Consider the following 19,468-nt stretch of genomic DNA (forward strand, 5'->3'; position numbering starts at 1 on the left):
CACCTGAAGCCCCATCACCCGTGCAGGAAAGCAGTGAACACTTCACCACAAAGTTTAGTCCTTGTGACAAAAAGTCTGTCTTTTGAATATGTCTTGAATGTTGAAAAAGTCACAAAACTAGCTTACCTGGCATGATTAATATAGCTGGAAAATACATTTTAACCGCAGATTCCTCATCTTTGAAATATACCGAGGCGGAAACTGCATTATCTGTCAAAGCACTCACAGTGCCAGATGGGGACTACAGATACCCGGTTATGCATTCTAAAGTCAACATTATCACCGGAAGGTACAGCACTTATGATATACATATTTCCATATGTATGCAATATAGGCAAAACGTCATAGCCTTTCTAGATAGGTGTCTTAACCATTGATGTCCATCGATCCAGCCTGCGACCCAGGCTCTCTGAATTCACCTCATCGGAGATTCGCCCTCAGAATGTTCACAATACTGCTGCTCGTCTGACCACTGCCCAATAGAGGATATGGAGTGGATGACATGCTCTTCTGCTGAATCAAAAGAGTTGGCACTGAAAAGAGACAGCTTGTGGTGCTTGCCAACTTCACAGCTAATATCAAACTGACAAACTCCAACAAAAGCTTCAAACACCAACAGTGACTGCTTCTGCGGAGGTTGTTGGTCGATGTGCAGTTTAACTAGGACACTGTGTACAAATCACAGGAAATATAGCAAGCACCAGACCGCTTTGAGTTGGTGTTAGGAAGCCCAAGATGTTAGAGTACACATACTGAAGATACAGTCATGGAAGTGGGATGAGGAACAGGCACCACGAAGCACTAGAAGCTGGTATTTGAAGTGCCTCAAGTTTCACTTGCAGGGTTGAGCGCTCAGGCAAGAGCAGATTCTGTGGCAATCAAAATACCTATGTCAAAAGATACAAAGGATAGCTTCGCCGAAGAGATAACCAACCTTAAGAAAATTGTGGCTTTTATTTGTTTTTAAAGACTGTTTAGACTTCCCGTCTCTCCTGCACACTAGACAGTTAGTTTGAAGATGGAAACTCAATGCACCAGAGTCTCAAACTCTGTTGGCAATGAAAAGCGCCCCGAGTCTGAAACAGATGTATAGTTGCTGGTGACACTGTTGCTGTAGGTATTTACATAGTACTAGCCTGTTGGAATTTCCAAGATGAAGAATCTGCACAAAACAGAGGTAACTGAGCTATATACAAACCGTGACCTTTCGCATTATTTTTTAAGTGATAGCTGCCAGGTTGCTGCAGTGCCCAGAATAGTAAGCGTGCCTGTGCCAGAAATATGCATCACACTTAAAGTGTGTATATTCAAGCAAAGGGGAAGTTGTCATCACTCACAAGCTGACACGTCACAACTCTCCGTACTTGACTGATGAACGACACATGGTCCTGTGAAGTTACCCAAATGAATGAAATATAAATGTAAACCTTAACGCATCATTTAGACCAAGGTAACTACAGTGGTGCGGTACATCTTTCTCATTAATTCCCAATAAAGGGGCGCGCTCTACACAAGTTTCTCCTCTCAAAGACATAGTTTGGCTCCAATCTTGGCTTGATAACCAACAACAAACCCAAATCCAACTAAAGATGCCTCTGCTCATTGTTTGACTTTCAGGTTTGCCGTCTTTTAACAATGTGCACTCAGTGCAGGAGGTGTAACACAGATCAGCAGTGAGGCGGACAGAAAAACTGTGAACCCTGCCAAATCCTGCACCAGTTACTGTTGTGTATGGCAGAAAAGGATCTAACTAGCCTTTCAATTCAGGTGTAAGAAGCCTTATCGAAGGTGAACCTTTCCCATGTCCATCCCAAGGTCATGTCTTTTACAGGCACATGCATCAAAGGAAAAACCGGTCACAAACAGGCAGATTCTCAGAATCTGCCCCTTAGCGACCGGTATTTTTGCATTTGGGATGCATCATCCCAAATGCAAAAATCGCAATTTAAGGAATCTCTAAATTGCGATTACTTAAATTGCGATTGCATTAAGGAATCCCAAATTGAGATTCCTTAAACGCAATGCATTAAAGTAAAAAAATTAGCGATTTCGCTAATAGGGGGAGCAAATTACCATGAAGTTGAACTTCATGGTAATTTGCAAAAACTTTGAAAAATGCACTTTTGTGCATTTTTCAAAGTTTCATGTAAGGGCATGTGTGTGTGCAACATATATGCACAGATCAATTTCAGGGGTGCAAAAGGGTGTCATTTTGACACCCTTGCACCCTTGAAATTGCATGAGCAATTTGCGAGTACCTAATGGTACTCGCAAATTGCTCATGCAATCTCCAATTCATTCCTATGGGCCTGGAGGCCCATAGGAATGAATGGGACGGCATTCCTTAATTGCGACTCGCAATTTGCGAGTCGCAATTAAGTGTAGGAATCGCTATTTTTATAGCGATTCCTACATGCATAGGCTTTTGCAATTCCTTAATTGCGATTCCTTAATAATCGCAATTAAGGAATAGCAAAAGCCTACGTTGATGCATGTGCCAGTTAGTGCTTTATGCTTGAGGAAGGATGGAATCCACGCTAGGGCAGGGATGAGAGTCCAGCCAAACTCTGGATCTCTATTTAGACTTAATATACAGAGCATCATCATGGAAATAAAGATAGACACTGCATGTGGGTGTTCACAGGTAATCAACACTATGAAACCAATGGTGATCTGTATCTGTACAGAGGAAGCAGAATAGTCCACAAGATCATGTATACCAGTTTGGCTGTCACTTTCCAGATTCCCGTAACGTCTTCATCCCTCTGACAAACAGCAAGTCTGCCAAGAAATGCCTCAAAATATTTATCTTGAACAACCACCTGACTAATAAAATAGCTCTGGGTGACCTTCTTCAATCTTATTTAAGGAAGCATTCAAAATGTATGTGTACATATCCTATAGGTATCTATGGCAATATTTTTTTAATTTATTTTAGACTTTGTTAGTAAACCCTCACTACTAGTGGCCTGGAGCTGTATACCTGAGTGTGATACTGCTCTTGGACGTTCTGAGCAGGCCAGTGTTTCTGGTCCTGAAATTCATATCTGAAAATCCAGACCTCAGTTTCTGGGCCCAGAAACGGAAATCATAGGTGAAGAGCTAAGGGGGATTGGTTGTCTGCAGAGATAGTTGACTGACTTTTGAGCTAGAGAGCTCTTGTCCTGTAGTTCTAATAAAAAAGTGGGGTGTCTGTTAGAGGTCGAGCAAGGAGATGATTTCATCATATCAAACCTTGACAGAAAACATGCCCTGGTAGGCTTGTCATCAAGGAAAGTAAGTGTCTTTGCAACTTCCAGTCAGTGAAATAGAAGTCTACAATGCCCAAGCCAAAGCGGCTGATCATCTACTATGTGGGAGAGATTTTCACCACAGCTCTGCAGCATTTAGCATAGCTGAGAGACATATGCACTGACAACAGAGCTAAAGAACTCCCAAATGTCTGTTCAACATCTTTCGGATGCAACAAGGATTTTTTAATCTTGTTCTGAGAGTCTTGGAGGAGCAAGTCATTTAATTAACTTTGAGCCTCCTTTGGGGCTCCCTTCTCTGCTAATGACACTTCTGACCATAGTGCCAGTCCTCTTGGCTACAAAGGACTGTCATGCCCCTTGATCTAACTTAAAGAATGCAAAAAATGCAGACCTCTTCGTTCCTGGCCCTGGTATGCCATTCTCACCAGTCAACAAGAAGTGGGTTGATGTGTTCTACAGGGATGGCCTGAGTTATCTTCTAAACTGAGCATGTTTTCACAGGCTGTGTTAAAGTTACCTTCTCTCCGTTTTCAGTTTTCTCTCACTCTGCATCATCCAACTCCTATTCAATCCACTGCAGTGTATGGTAGCACTTTAAAACTTCAGGTACCTCATATAAACCATTTTTGTGCTACCACTGGGTAGCCTGTAGGAGACTGTTTCAGGTGATCAGCTATTGCACAGCTACACAAATAATACACCAAAACATCAAAGACCCCCCCAAACATAGTGTTTAGGAGGATCATGCCCTTCTGCCAGGCAGGAAAAAACACAAAAATTAATGAGATTGGCTGAACACCATTCACGTTCTTCAATACGTTTCATTTGTTGCCTTAATTCCTATTTAAGTACCAAGTAAGTTACAAAACAAAATCTACATATACTACTAATTTGTATTTGTGTTTGCACTGTGTTCCAACAAGTTACCCCAATGGGAGCAATGCTTTCTGTTCTCTATGTAGCCTTCGATTTAGGACAAAAGGCTATACGCTAGGATTCTCCCTAACTTCAAAGAGTCAAGAGGTTTACATTACTCTGATGTGGGCTAAGTTTTGCTTTTACTCTTTATTCCCTTTTACATTGTTGGGGAAGAAGCACCTTACTGTTAAATATGTACTCATACAGGGTAAGGCCCTGCTTCTGCTGTGCAAATTGTATTATACCTTCTCCCTTATCCATTTCCCCCATCTTGTATGGAGTTTCCCTACAAAACAAATTCTCCAGAGGAAAAAAAAAACATTTTTCGCAGGTTTCGCTCTCAGGAATCTGAGTCATCACTCCATATCCCCACTGAAATCTGGACTACAACGGAACAATCCTCATAAATTAGGTACACAAGACTACCTAGAACATCTCCTACATAAGATTTGAAGATATCCTATGTTCACATGCCTGTCAAAGTATCTGTGTCCCTAAGATGAAGCTCTAGTAACCTGGCCCTATAAGTGGGTGCTCTGCTCAGTACAAGGTGTTTTGGCAAAGACCTGGAGGGCGCATATCATATCCTCCAATAGAAGTAAAGCTCCTAACCTCTTTACTTAGGGATGGGTCGCAGATGAAAATTGTGAACCAATTCAGCTCAGAGTCCAACACGCTGCCATGTGGGGTTCCTCCTTTAGTTACACTTTTTAATCTGTATTTTTCCACACTGGCCAAGTTTATAATGTCTTTTAGACTACAAGCCCTCTCTTATGCCGATTACCAAAGAAACGGAGCCCATCTCTGCCAACTTAAAAAATTGCATGCAGGCAGTAGCCAACTGGATGGTCAAAAACTGCCTCAAACTTAATGGAGACAAGACGGCGGTCTTGATCTTTCGTAGCCACCTATCCATATGGAACAACTGCTGGTGGCTGAAAATGCTGAGTATGCTACCCATTCAGACAGATTCCACCAAAAATCTGTGAGTATTGGTAGATGAAGATCTGTCATTTGACTTTCAGGTCAACCGTACAGTATCAACCTGTATTTGGATCATCAGGATGCTTAGGAAGGTGTTTTGTTTTATTCCTCTTCAGGCGTGCAAGCAAGTGGTTCTAGCCTTGATTTCATCCAGGCTGGACCATTGCAATTCGCTCTACCTTGATATCAACAAATTTGCCATAGCCGAGCTACAGTGGATACAGAGAGTGGCAGTCAGACTGGTACTTGATATCCCCAAACATCAATCAGTCTCGGCCGGCATAGCCAACCTTCATTGGTTACCAGTGAACAAGGGTATCACCTTTAAAGCCCATAACACTGGGCCTCGAGGACTTATAACCATGTGCCAGTAGTTCATCCCCCCTCCAGACAACTCGGGTCTGCTAGACAGAACCTTGTAGTTGTTCATAAATTTCAGAAGGCAAGGTGGGGATGCAAAGCTTTTTCGATGGCTTTAGAAAAGCTCTTGAACTCCCTCCCACACTCCATCACTAGCCCTCAGGCCCATAGCGCATTTTGAAAAGCCTTGAAAACCTGGCTTTTCACTCTCTAACGGAAGACAGGGTATTTATCTGTGATCTTAGACCCTTTATTTCTGCTGACTATCTCTCTTCAAATCTTAGGTGGAAGTTCGAGTAATACTCGATTAGACTCTGATAAGGATAATACCTTACGAAGCTCCAGTTCAAAGCTTCGCCGGGAGGGCAAGAGTGCTTATTGCGCTATTCTGTAGCTAGCACGACGTGTGCTGACGCTGTCTTCCTGGAAACAGGAAGACAGCGTCAGCACAAGTCGTGCTAGCTACAGAATTGCGCAATAAGCACTCTTGCCCTCCCGGAGAAGCTTTGAACTGGAGCTTCGTAAGGTATTATCCTTATCAGAGTCTAATCGAGTATTACTCGAACTTCCACCTAAGATTTGGCAATTCACCATTTCTTTCACAAATCACTCCTTTCTGAGGTCCTGAAGAAAGCCCCCGGACCCATTTGGGCAATCTACGGGCTGAAACATGTCGACCAACTAAAAAGTGCAGTGGACTCATTACATATCCTATCTGCACATTTCCAGATTTTATTATTTTTCCCCTGAGACCAGGAAGCAAGAGGAACTTTTTAAACTTGACTATTTTTTCACATCACAAGAGCACTTCACCGTTTTGTTTTTTATAATATAATTTTCTGTCTCTGATCACTACTGTAACATCCAGTGGTTCCCTCCGGGCGGAGGAAGCATGATAGAAAACCCCATGATGATGCTGATACGTAGCTAAATCAAGGCAGAGAATCAAGATATACCGCCCCTGAACAGCTCTACGTGAATGAGTGTTTTTTATCAAATTTCGGAAACCACCACCTGAACCCTAGTGACAGGTACCAGTGATCCATTCCCCTTTGATTATAAACGATTAGCTGGAAGCCGAATGGATCACAGCTCCTTCTATCTCCCTCCACATTGATTTAAATATAAGCCCTAAAGAGTACATTATCACTCACCCAGCACTACACAACAGAAGAAACATCACAAAAGCCTCTTCCAATGTCGAACTACAGGATTCAGATGAGAGGAAATCCTCCAACCTTTCATAGCTTCCAAAAGGCAGACTCTGCTTAACTCCTCAGTTATAATTCTGAATCCCAGGCTTGGCCTGAGCCAAGAGCCAGTCAGTGATGTGGTTTGTGAGCGCCAACAATCCAGGGTTTGGATTGCTAGAGCCCACCCTCTGGATTGCATGTCCGTGCCTCAGCTGCCCAATCCAAACAGTGACAACCTCAGAATGTAACACAGCTGGGACGTGAACTATGTTGTTTGGATTTTCCCTTTGTACAGAGCTAAGAGCACTAGGGCCATTGTATGAACACATGGTGGTGTTTCCGTACTCAACCAGGACAGAACTAGATAAGACATGCATATAGAAGCAATACTTACAGGAGCCTTTTCACAGCTACTGGAATCCACTAGACAAAAGAAATGAAAAGACAATTACTAAGATTACCAAGCTGAATTGCAAACTATCTATCCTACCTATGGCGTCTCAATTAATGGTCAACATCAATTTGCAAAAGGCCCAAGAGGGGCTGATTGGTTTATGCATGGCCCTCCACCCGCAGCAGTATGTTTGGGCACAGTCTCATAAATAGTGCATTCTATCTACCGCTAGCTATACAGACCTTCAGTACCACCTCAAGCATCACTCCAAATACTGCAGAGCGGCATGTACTGTGGCAAAGCCTTCAAAGCACCTTGCTAATGTGTAATCATTACCCTCAATAGACATGGATTAAGGGTAAGCTTGCGCAAGTGATCCACACGGGTGGATGCTAATTATGTGCCACAGTTACCAAAGGAGCATACACCGCTTTAACAAAAAGCAATTAAAATCAAGAGATTTTAGTCAAAACACTATGTGGTGTTAGGTGCCATAAGGTCCAAAACCTCATGTTTGAGAAGTTTCAGAGGCTCAATTTTGCTTGAAGAAACATTGATATAATTTTGCGTGAAACCGAATTCCTTTTTTTCTTGTTTAAAAATGAAGCATCCCATTTTGGAGAATGGTCATAGACCCTTGTCAAGGGTGGCTGCTCTTTGACAACTGTGAGTATGTTAGAGGCACACACTAACGAAGCAGAGGTCTAGTGTGAGTGAAAGTTCGTTCATTCGCTGCATAAGTTTTTCTAAAGGCAGTCTGAGGCTGGAGGGGTGGAACTACTGGGCGCACAAGTTAGTTACCTGACTGCGAGAAAAACTGCGAGCGTCGCCAGGAGTTCCGAAACGTAAGCGGAACACTGGCCCTGTTAGGTGGCTCTAGGTTAGAGAGCAGAATAAAAATGGAACAAAAACAATCAACAGGATATCTTGTGTTACTAAGGTGAAAGTGGTTTTTAAAAAGCCTAGATGTCTTTTTTTTTTTTTTACATTTGATTCCTAAAGTAGCATTTCTCTTTTTGCCTTAATTTCTACTGCCTCCCATGAATTCACTTTGTCAATTCCTGTATTTACGAAAGTGAAAGCTACCAGCATAGCGCTATCAGTTTTACAGATAGCCCCTTACTTCACAAGAGTAGGTCACAACCTGGAAGTCACAAAGATGGGGGAATGAGAGGATATCTAAAGAGCTTGACCGTGTACCTCCCCCTCACCTATGTATCTATACAAAAATGAGTACTGGTAGGCGCTGTAAGGAATACAGGATACTTTAGTTTATGTGTGGATTAGGTCATATGTGACGCACGGCCGTTAAATAACCAAATTACAAGACTAAATCTTTCGGAAAAGGATGCAACTCCTCACCCACATCAAAAGGCATGCTCCAGCATGGGAGCTGCTTCTTCGTCAATACAATGAACGTGCTTGACGGGCTCATTTTGAGCTCTTGAGAATCTTGAAAAGTATAATTTCTTGAAGATGTGTATGACAGATTAAGGGTCTCAAAGAATAACTGTTAATAAGAATAACTCAAAGAATAACTGTTAACTTCTTTTTATAGGTGTGTTGAAATTCTACTTGGGCACGAATAAAAAACTTTGAGAAGGAGGAGCTATGCATTAGTAAGCTACCTTCCTGACTGGCATTTTTCACTCCACCAACGGGTTTTCAGCAAAAACGTTGACCCTTTTCGGTTTATAAATTCCTAGGTTGCCTTCACCTAGTGAAAAATTAAGAAAGCTTCTGCAACAAGCTGGGGTAAGACCCAGAATTTTAAATATGTGCAGGACGATATTTTGGCACCACACTACATGTGCACACTAACCACGTCTAGACTATAGTTATCTGGTGTTGTATTTTTAAGAACCCTATATAACAAAACACTACAGTTTAAGTAAAACAAAGCCAGAATTCATGTAAACAGCCCTTCCTGTCCACACCAGGTTCACAGTAAGAACTGGTCCATGGAAAATGAAAGAATTTAACCAGATACTGAAAACAAGTGACATTCATTGGTGTACTCTGGATGAAACTCAGGCTCATTCACAATCACTTTTACTGGTTTTGTTGTCTGTTCTTAAGAGAAGAAGACATGCGTTAAGGAAGCACACTAGAGTTGCAGATGTTTTCACACCATGTGCTTTGATCAATGATCCAAGTTTGTTCACAAGCCCTCTCATAAGTAAATTGCCCCACAGGGAACTTAAGCACAATCATGCGCAAAAAATGCTGGGGGAAATACGTCACCACTGCTTCACAGTCATAGCCTCAGTGCAGAAGTATGGAGAGAGAGGGAGTTCAAGTTTACCAAATACTTCTCTAGTACCCAGTGCTTAATTTGTAAACAATTACGAGCCAGGGTCATCCTCAGGCGTCCATTGCAGCTTGCACCACCAATTGCCCCTGTCAGCACTGCCAATGACAGTATCTGCAAAACTACTAACCATATCACTCCTACAAGTGTGACAATTCAGAATATTCCAGGCCACCCAACGCTAAAGGAGTAGCTTGGGCATAGAATTCCGTCATTTTAATGTATATTGAACTATTAAACAAGTGTTGTTGTGCTCATCTCCTAATTTGACAAACAGCGCCACCATGTGATAGACTATCATAAGTGTCGGTGTTGACAATTAGGTGCAGAGAACCGGAAACCACTGGCTCAAATTAAGCACTGCTAGTACCATGTATGAGATGTCTGACTTTGAAAGCGGAGTATCTGAAGGTGTATGATCCCGTTTTCAAAGTCTGTAATTGAGCTCTTTTCTGTGGCAAGAATGTGCAACTGCTGGTACATGAACTCCTATCCAAACCCACATGCTGTCCTGTGTCTGATGTTATGACTGGCTGAATATCCATTTTACCCCAAAGGTAAGGCTACGCTGTCGTAGCGTGGGGACACTCCGTTGGAGTAACCAAGCGCTCTATACGTTTTTTAATAATAATAATCATATTCCATTGTCATTACACCAGCGCAGCAGGAACAAGGAGTAGGTCTATGTGGCTGCATTGGTAGAAAGGAGATTTAGCTCCCTGTGGCCTACCCTTGTACCATGAACTCAGAGATGTGGTGCCTAGTACTACTAGTGTGGTGACTTGTACTCCTGGCACAGCGGGTGATGCAATAGGAATATGAAAATGGCACTATTGATGTAGCTTCCCAGCCTGGTATCGAGAGTAATGAAGGTGCAAGGCAGCAGCAACAGAGGCCATAGGGATGAAAAGCAAAACAGACCCAGTAGTTTCCACTGATCTTACGCTACAAACAGGAGACCTAATAAGAAATCACTCTGAACAATCATAGACAAGTACAGGTCAGTCTTCACAATGGCTTTTCAATAATGAACTTAAACACAGGTGATGGCAATCTGGTTGCAAGTCACCACCTTGACACTGAGACCAGGGTGGGTTTTTGTCAAAGTCAGAAGCACATCTACGGGGAATAATAATTTAGCTAGAGGCTTGACTGAGAAATGTGCATTGCCAAATGTCTAACCATTCAGGTCACCCACCTAGGTTCACGTTTCATAATGCCTATTTCAGACATGGCTGATACACAAAATAACCACATTTGAAACACAAAACGGTTGTCACTCTCCCTTTTCATTGAGATAGTTGAATGTTTACTCTACCTTGTTCACTTGTATTTTGACATGGAGCATGGGTGGCTTTGGAAGGTTTCTTGAAAAATTCAAACACAGCATATTCTTCCAGCTCATTGGTCTCGGACTTCACTGCCTGCACAAGCATGGCGAGAAATACATTATTATTACTCACAATTATATATGGCATTCTTATACAGTTGTCTATATTTTCTAGAATGCAACAATGCTCAAAGTCCTACGCCAACAAATGTGGCAAATGCAAATGAAGCTAAATCAAGAAATAGCAAAATAATCACTAGGGCCATACTAGAAAATACCCTGTCAAACTGTAAAGTTCCTTAACAAACATTAACCAGTAGTAGGCTAGTTAATGCTTTATATTTTCATGCCCAAATCTCAAGATCATCATCACTTCCTTTGTACCCTCCTTCTGTCACTCTGTTCAGTGTTATACCAGACCTGACACCATCTAAAAAAAAAAAATTCAACGCCGGCAAGGTGAGGCCCGCAGGGGCAGGGCTTGTTACTAGGCATCACCTGAGGCACTTCTACCCACCCATCAACCCCTTCACTACAAAACGAAAAAGAAAAAGAAAAAAAGTTTCACACCCCAAAACGGATATCACTGGCATAGGTTCTTGAAACAGGAGTTGGAAACTCACTGTGTGAAAGGGTTTCCAGCTCATACTGTGTGATATTGGCTCTTCACTAGCAGACCAAGTGAAGGGGGGCTTTTTGTGTCACGCACAGTGGCATTGTGTACGTTTGCAGGATTGTGGTGTAGGAAGCTGGCTCTTTCTATGATAAACCTCATTTTGGTATATCATATAAAAAGTCCACGGGTTCCCTTATGAGTGGACAGGGGCTTGCTCTCCCAAGGTGCTCTTCTAGGGGGTAGTATGGTCAAGCAGCCTTAGGCTTATCAGAGAGGAGTGTTAGACATCTGCAAATCCACACACTAGTCAATAAATGATACACATGGCTCAATAAGGAGATCTCCATCAATTTATAAAAAATAACACGCATCTTTATGTATGTTAAGGCACTAGAATCAATACGATCAGGTAAGTACGCTTTGCAGGAGAAATACTTTTACATTTAAAAAGTTGACACTTTGCATTTGTTAGAAGATGCAACGTTATCCTATGGGAGGAAAACCAAGTACGGCATTCAGGTACAGTACAGCGACTTGTGAGACCAATCTCCTGGAAGTAGGGTATAGGGCAAGCTTTAAGTCAGCACCAGCAGATCATCTCCAGCTAGGGCTGCCGGGTGCAGTGGTGCAATACAGCGTCAGGTGCCCAATGTTAGTTAAAGTAGATCAGTCCGTGGAAAAAGAGGCTGCAGGTTTTGACTAGTTGCCAACAGCAGTGTTCAAGTCTTGAGATGCTAAGGGATGTGGGGACACCTGTAGTCCTCTTCTCCTCGGGTCAGGGCAGCCGTGTGCAGAAGGTCTTTGAGGTGTCGAATTTCTTCATCCGGTAGCACTTGCGATTGAGGGGGGCCTGCACACAGAGGCTGCAGGCAACATAGAGGAGTTCTCGAGGGGTGGAACCGAAGTGGTCTGTGTCCCTTGAGGACCACGCAGACACCATTGACGCCCTTCAACACGGGCTCGGGTGCAGTGGTTTACAGTGCTGTTGGGTTTTGGTGGTTCCAGAGCCCTCGCGGTTCTACTTGGGGTGCCTGCAGGAGAGCAGCTCTGCTGCTCCAAAGGAGTTCTTGAGTCTTTACTGAAGGCAAGCAGTCCTCCAAGGCAAGCGGTCCTCCCAGACTTTGGAGGCACAACAGCTTGCAGGACGAGACGTCTTTGGAGCAATTCAACAAGGAACAGAAGACAGGCTGGCAAAGTTGGTGCCAAGTCAGTTGCTCCCCTTCAGTCTTTGCTTTCGCGACTCTTCAGTGTCCTCCTTTATGGGTCATCAGGATCTGCTTTTCTGGTGCCAGGGGCTTCCCTAAATACTGACTTTAGGGGCGTTAGGAAAGTGTAGGCTAGTAGCCAATGGGCTACTTACCCCTGGGGTCACTACACCCCATATAAGACCACTTCCTGTGGGAAGCGCGAATAACCCTGTCCCAGAGTTCCCAAGTTTGCCATCACCAAGATGGCTAACTCTGAAAAGTCGCCACTACTTCAGGTAGCCCACCTGAGGGCTGGTACTGGCCTGAGGGTGGACATGCCTGTCTGACTAGCTAATATTTCCACCTGTCCAGGTGCCAAAGGGCTCTGAACAAAGGGGGTTGGCTTCCTCTTCTGTGAGAGAAACCAGATTCGCTTACCAAAGGCAGGGGGCTCTTTGAAGTGCCCCTGCCTTGGAATGTTAATCTGCAGACCATCCTGTGGAAGGGGGTATAAACAGCCTCTGCCCGAACAGGCTTGGTTTCTGGCCTCCTGAAAGCAAAGGCCCTCATCCTTGGGGCTCAGAAACTTGTCTCTGGTGGCAGGCTGGCAAAAACCAGTCAGTCTGCACAAGAGTAGCTGGTAGGTTTTCAGGGAGCACCTCTAAGGTGCTCTCTGGGTGCATGTATTAATAAATCCAACACTGACATCAGTGTGAGTTTATTAATTTGAGATGTTTGATACTAAACATCCATATTTTCAGTGAAACCATCACTTAGCTGGGGAACTTGTTTTCACCAGTGTCCAGCACATACTTAAAATGGTTTCCCTGGTCACTTGTACTGAAAGCTATAGAGCTGACCAGCACAGGGGCATATCTGCTCATGCGGTTATGTCCTCACATGTAGTATAGTGCACCCTGCCTTTGGGTTGCAAGGCCTGCTGTAGAGGAGACTTACTTATACTGCATGCAGTGTTTGTGTCATGTGCCATGTCCTGTTTTCACTTTTATTTGCACCAAGACACACACCCTGAAGTGGCAGTCTGTATGTGTTTGGTGAGGGGTCTTTTGGGGTGGTACAATTAGTGCTGCAGTTCTTAAGGACCCTCTTTAGCCTCCTTGCCCTAGGTAAGCAGAGGTCCCACTTACTAGGGACCTACAGGGAGCGCAATGATATTGCCAATTGGGATACAGTTGTACCGTTATTGGGAGAGATCTGGCACTGGGAATCTGGTTAGCAGGAACCCAGTGCACTTCCAGTCGAAATCACAACAAATATCAGGGGAAAAGTGTGTGTGGGGGGAGTAACAGATAACAGTCTAGAGGCATCAGTGGACTCTCTTGCACAGTGAATGTAAACCTTGAGACCCCTTCAGATCTCTCAAATGTATATGGTTTCCTAAACATTTAATTCATTGGCTCTAGGGACTCGCAAAATGGCCGGCCAAGTAGGAGCTCATCCCTGGAGCTCCCGGGTTGGGGATTATCAAATTGGTAGTCATCCCCATGATAACCTGGCCATCCGCCATCCACTACAATACATCTCATACATACTACTTACCAATTTGCTGGAACTTCGATTTCGACGTCGCTTACCTGCAGAATCGATCTTCCTGGGTCTGTCGAGCCTTGCCTCTGCTACGCCGCTCACTGCATTAGCTACCTCCCCAGGGCGGGTGTGCTCTCGGCCAGGGTTCAGGGTGCTGTGTTCCCTGCTTCCGCTCATCGCGCAGCCTTGGCTGTGAAGTGGCTTGCTAGCCTGGCTCTGTGTGCGCGAGCCTCCTGCCAGCTGCCTCAATCTGTGTGCCGTTGATGACGACTGCGGTCCAGTCTTTCCGTGATGCACCCAACATCATGTTGGTGGCTGTGTGGCGTTTCCTTAGTGCCACTCTACTACTCTGATGACAGGGTGAGGGCCTTTCTACTGCCCCACCCAGAACTTCAACTCTGGGGCTGTTGTTAGCTCCTATTTGGCAAGGTCACTGCCGTGCTATTGTTGCTGTCTATAGCCCCAGCCATGGGACGCAATCCTCCTGAAAAAGCCAACGCTGGAGATTTCGATACCCACGGAGCGCCACTCAGCCTGGCCTGGGGGTGGGCCCGGCCGTCCGCTACACTCGGCCTGATGTGCACAGTCACTGCTGGGCAGGGTGACTAACATTACATGACAGGAGCGTTTGTGGAGCGCATTTGGATTTGTTCCTCTGCATCCAATTGCCGAGCTGGTGACCAAACTGCCCACCATTTTGTGACTCTACTAATTGGCCATTACTTAAAATGGCCACTCCTGAAGAAGCCTTAATTCCTGACTTAATTAACAAACAGCGAAAAAGGCCCACGCTCTCTCTCTTTAGGCCTGTCCCCTGCTAATAGTGATTCGTCCATCTCTGCTCCCCCTATTCTTTCACTGCAGGGGCAGAGCCCTGATACTTTGCTGTTGCTACGAAAGAGCATCAATACCAGCCTGCTAGGAAGGTTAATGTAGCTCTATGGTAGCTCTATGGCCTTCTTTAAACTCCACCCCCAGCTCTTACCTATACTAATGAGGTGGCCATCTTGTAACATTATGGCCCACTGCTGATCCCTCCCTAAATCACTAGATCCATCCTCTTTGGGGTAGGTGCTTGCTGCTGCCCCTCGGAGTCTGCACTCAATGGGGCACTACTGGGCTGGGGTCTCTCTATTTAACCTCCTGGGGCTCTTCACTCACCCCCTTCTCATTAGGGTATCATCCTGGGCTACTCACTCAGCTCCTCCCTATCCCATTGTGACGGCCTTCTGGGAACGGATAGTATCTTCTCTATCAACTTCTCCAGATACCGGACGTGGGATTCCCTGCACTCCAATCAGGATTGTAAACACCTTCTACTACCGCAGCAACCTGGATGACTCTCACTGTTCTTATCCCTAGGGGATAGCCATCTTGGACTGGTTAGAGACGCTTTGTTATCCACTCGTGCTACTCCATTGAAAAGGTATCCACTCTCTTCATGCCCCCCCCCCCGAGAATTGTCAACAATGAGGTCCCTGTCACAGCTCTCCACTATACCAACTTGACATCCATCTTGGCACGGTCGGAGACACTTAGCTATCCACATATCCACACGAGCTACCACAAATAAAAGTAATTCCACTCACTACCACCCTCCCTGCGAGTCTTCGCCACTGTGGACCCTCCGCCATCTTTCTAGATCATGCCCTCCAGCGCTCATAGCAGACTAGACTCCAGACTATAGCAGCTAGATATGAATAGCTTCATAATTAATTATCCTACCAACTTGTCCAAAAACGCGGTTAAATCTCTCAAACATAGATTGCTCAAAGCTAATCCAGAAACCCTTATCTCTGATCATTATTTTTGTCCAAAAAAAGGAGCTATTACTAGTGATCTGATCTTCTATACTAAAAGAAGAGCCCAGTGGAGAAAGGCGTTCCACTCTTTACTCAGGATCTCCACGGCTAAGAAATGTCCTCCTGGCCTAAGGCTCTCGGCAGTGCCGTCACCTACATTCAGAGCAAATGCCGCCATATCCATATACAAAAAAATGGGACTATCCTCTTCCACGCGTCTGATCGGAATCTGGGTATCTTCGATGACAGTTTCTCCATCATTAAAAATTCTCTTGACCAAAGTGACACTCTCAATTACTCTAGAGACACCAGTCCATTAATCATTCCTCAGGACCTCCAAGAACTCTCCTCACTGAGCCACACTCACCTGGTGACTTCCCCTCCTACCTTGAACATCACTCATATGGCCATAGCTACACCACGTCTTGGCGGCACTGACTCACCCATCATCTCCCGACCACCCAGCCTTGACCACCTCCACTCTCGGTTTGCTGGGTCAGATGATAGCCTTAGCTCCGATTACGGCTCTAACACTTCCTTCATTCCCCTTCCTCCTTGCACTCACCTAGATAATTCCATAACTCCGCTGCAGGCTCACCCACTCTCCAATTTGAAGTCACTTCTACCTAACCAAATTAACAGCAATAGATCTCACTCCTTTTCGACTCCCCAGCTCTTGAACCCTTCTCCTCTGCCATCCAAGCTCCTTCACTCCAAGCCTTGCTCCCCCCTTCCTGTTCCCATCTGACCAACAGCACCGGAAATCCTCCTCTGGTGGTGGCCCCCCTCCTCATCTTCTTCTCTCTTGGGACACGCCTACCTCCTCCCTCGTGAACGTCCCTGCTCCTCTCCTCTCCAAGAGCTTTGATCCCCAATCCTGTCTTGTCTCTAGACTTAAGGGAATGAACCAGGAGTTTCTAAAACTCAAAACTGACATACAAAAACTCATAAACATCACCTCGGAGCTTGCCCTTGACCTATCGTCCAACAAGACCTCGCAGGAGATCCTGCTAGTGACCAACCAATACACTAAACTACCAACTCCTTCCTCTAGGCTATTGAGTGACCCCTGACAGAAATCACCCGTCCAGAACTGGAGTACCACTCCCTACTCTAACACCCTTCCAGTTTCAAGAACCATCTATCTGAACCAGACATTCTCTCCCTCCTTTGAGCCTACAACTCCTCTCAATCTGTCAACCCAGTCTCTCCTGGAACCACGCAAACAACCCCACTAAACCCTCCTGGAGGTACTAATCACAAGCAAGGCAAAACATATAGATACCCAGACACAACTCTAATGCATTAAACATTGATACCCTTATGCTAGTTCCCATTACCCAGTCTACTCTCACAGACAACAAATCACACCTGAAATGCATGTTGCTTAACTGTAGATTAAACATGCCACGGAGCTCACTGATCCCATCCTAGATCAGGAACTCGACCTCCTAATTCTCACTGAAACCTGGCTTAACAACTCCTCAGGCCCTATCCTGGACATCCTAGTCTCTCATAACCACAACATTATAAGACTCGATTGAGTTAAGAGAACGGGAGGTGGCATAGCCTGTATTTACCATAACAGTCTCCCAGCAAATCAGTCGCCCTCTGCAACTCTCTCATCCTGTGAATATCTGTGCAGACATCATCAGCAAACATAGACCCTTATGCAACCTGCTCATCTTTTACCATCCTTCTGGTGACAATCTCCCTTTGATCAAACAAACTATGGAAACCATCTTGTCCAACTTGGGTCTCCATTGCTCCCAGATCTTCCTTGGTGACTTCAATCTTCACTGGAATGACCCGAATGATCAGGCGGTAAACAGTCTCAAAAACTTCCCAGCAAACCTCAACCTGACTCAATTCTAGGACAGCCCAACTCACAACTTAGGCTCAACCCTCGATCTAATCATCTCCAATCCCAACTCCATTCAACTGGAATATTTTGACCCGTGTCACTGGTCGGATCATCACTATATCACCTTCCGAATCCTTGAAGCACCAAAAGATTCCAACCATTGAAACAAAAACATTGCAAAAGAATGTTGCAAAATGCAAATGTAAATGAGCTCATATCTCGTTGCAATCTGTCCCTACCTCCTCCTGCGTGCATGTCCTACGTCCACGAACTCACTGAACACTACAACTCCATGTTGACAGCCCTGAATGCAATTGCCCTCCTACAACTAAAAAGAAAGCCCAACAAAGACTCCAAACCATGTTTCAGTGACAGCTTAAACTCAGACAGACACAACCTGAGACTAGCAGAACGCTCTTGGAGATCCTCTCCATCTATTGATCTCCTTAAGATTTAAAGACTGAGCAGGAGTATGTACAACAAACACATCAGATCGGCAAAAGCAACCTTTTTCAAAACCCAACTGGACAAAGCCAAAACTATCACTGCTTCTCTTCTTCAAGGTGAGATCCCCGACTGCCTGAAGTCGGTGCTGGTTCTGCCCATTCTCAAAAAACCTACGGCTGATCCAGAAGATCTGAATAATTTTCGGCCAATCACAAACATCCATACTCTGGCAAAACACCTTGAGAAATGTGTTCATGAACAACTGTGTAACCACATTGAGGAATACAAACTTCTTGATAAATTCCAATCGGGCTTCCGTCACGGCCACAGCAACGAAACAGCCAATGCTCTTCCCCTGAACATATCAAGACACTCAGCAGAACCGTGCACAAAAACGCACAATTGGTTAACTTCCAACCACCTCAAACTGAATGCCTTCAAAACGGAATTCCTCATCTCACCGACCAAGCAAACCACCATTGTGGAGAAATATTTGAAAAACCTCTCCGCTCTCAACTGCACACCACACATCATAGACTTCACGGAAATAGTGCTGGATAAGAACTTAAACATGCAGGATCACATCAGCGCATCTACCAAAGGAGCAAATTTCCAACTGAGCATCCTAAGGAAACTAAAACCCTTCCTTCCCCAGGATGACTTCAAATCTGCTGTGCAAGCGTTAGTCATCTCACGGTTGGAATACGGCAGTGCTACCCTCTGCGGCCTACCGAGATATAGATTATCCCCCCTCAGTGCATCTCTGAATGCGGTGGCTAGGCTCATCACTGGCTCCATGTCTGAACTGGGGTGGCAAAGTGGGCTAAAGAACGGTGATGGATCAAACCCAGATCTGTTGACTGGGTGTGAGTGTTTGATTGGTTCTGATGCTCCGTCCATCACCACCCCCTTTTGTACCGCTTTGTTTGCCATAAGTTGGCAGGGTATGCTCAGACGTGAGTCCCTTGCTCACTTTGCCACTGGATTCAAGCAAGCCTGGCTGAAGACGGCTGAAATGCCAGAAACCGGTCCTAGGAAGCTTGTTTCCGGTCCAGGGAAAGGCATGGCTTGGCAGTTCGGGCTGGACTGTTCCCATGAGGCACAGTGTCAGACTGACTTGCATATGGCCATGTCTGAACTGGGGTGGCAAAGTGGGCTAAAGAACGGTGATGGATCAAACCCAGATCTGTTGACTGGGTGTGAGTGTTTGATTGGTTCTGATGCTCCGTCCATCACCACCCCCTTTTGTACCTCCAAGAA

The 19,468-nt window shown here is 44.9% G+C and overlaps 1 protein-coding gene across 11 annotated transcripts in view; it reads right to left on the reverse strand.

Annotated features, from left to right (window-relative positions):
* LIMCH1 (LIM and calponin homology domains 1) overlaps positions 1-19,468 on the reverse strand; it is an 860,130-nt gene that overhangs the window by 94,628 nt on the left and 746,034 nt on the right. For all 11 annotated transcript variants that reach the window (XM_085642190.1, XM_085642189.1, XM_085642188.1 and 8 more), the window contains 2 exons: positions 10,733-10,838; positions 7,104-7,132 (listed from right to left, as the gene is read on the reverse strand). In XM_085642190.1, the coding sequence (XP_085498316.1) occupies positions 7,104-7,132; positions 10,733-10,838 (135 nt within the window). The remainder of the gene's footprint in view (positions 1-7,103; positions 7,133-10,732; positions 10,839-19,468) is intronic.

This window comes from Triturus cristatus, chromosome 2_2 (assembly GCF_964204655.1).
Source record: "Triturus cristatus chromosome 2_2, aTriCri1.1, whole genome shotgun sequence".
Classification (NCBI taxonomy): domain Eukaryota; kingdom Metazoa; phylum Chordata; class Amphibia; order Caudata; family Salamandridae; genus Triturus; species Triturus cristatus.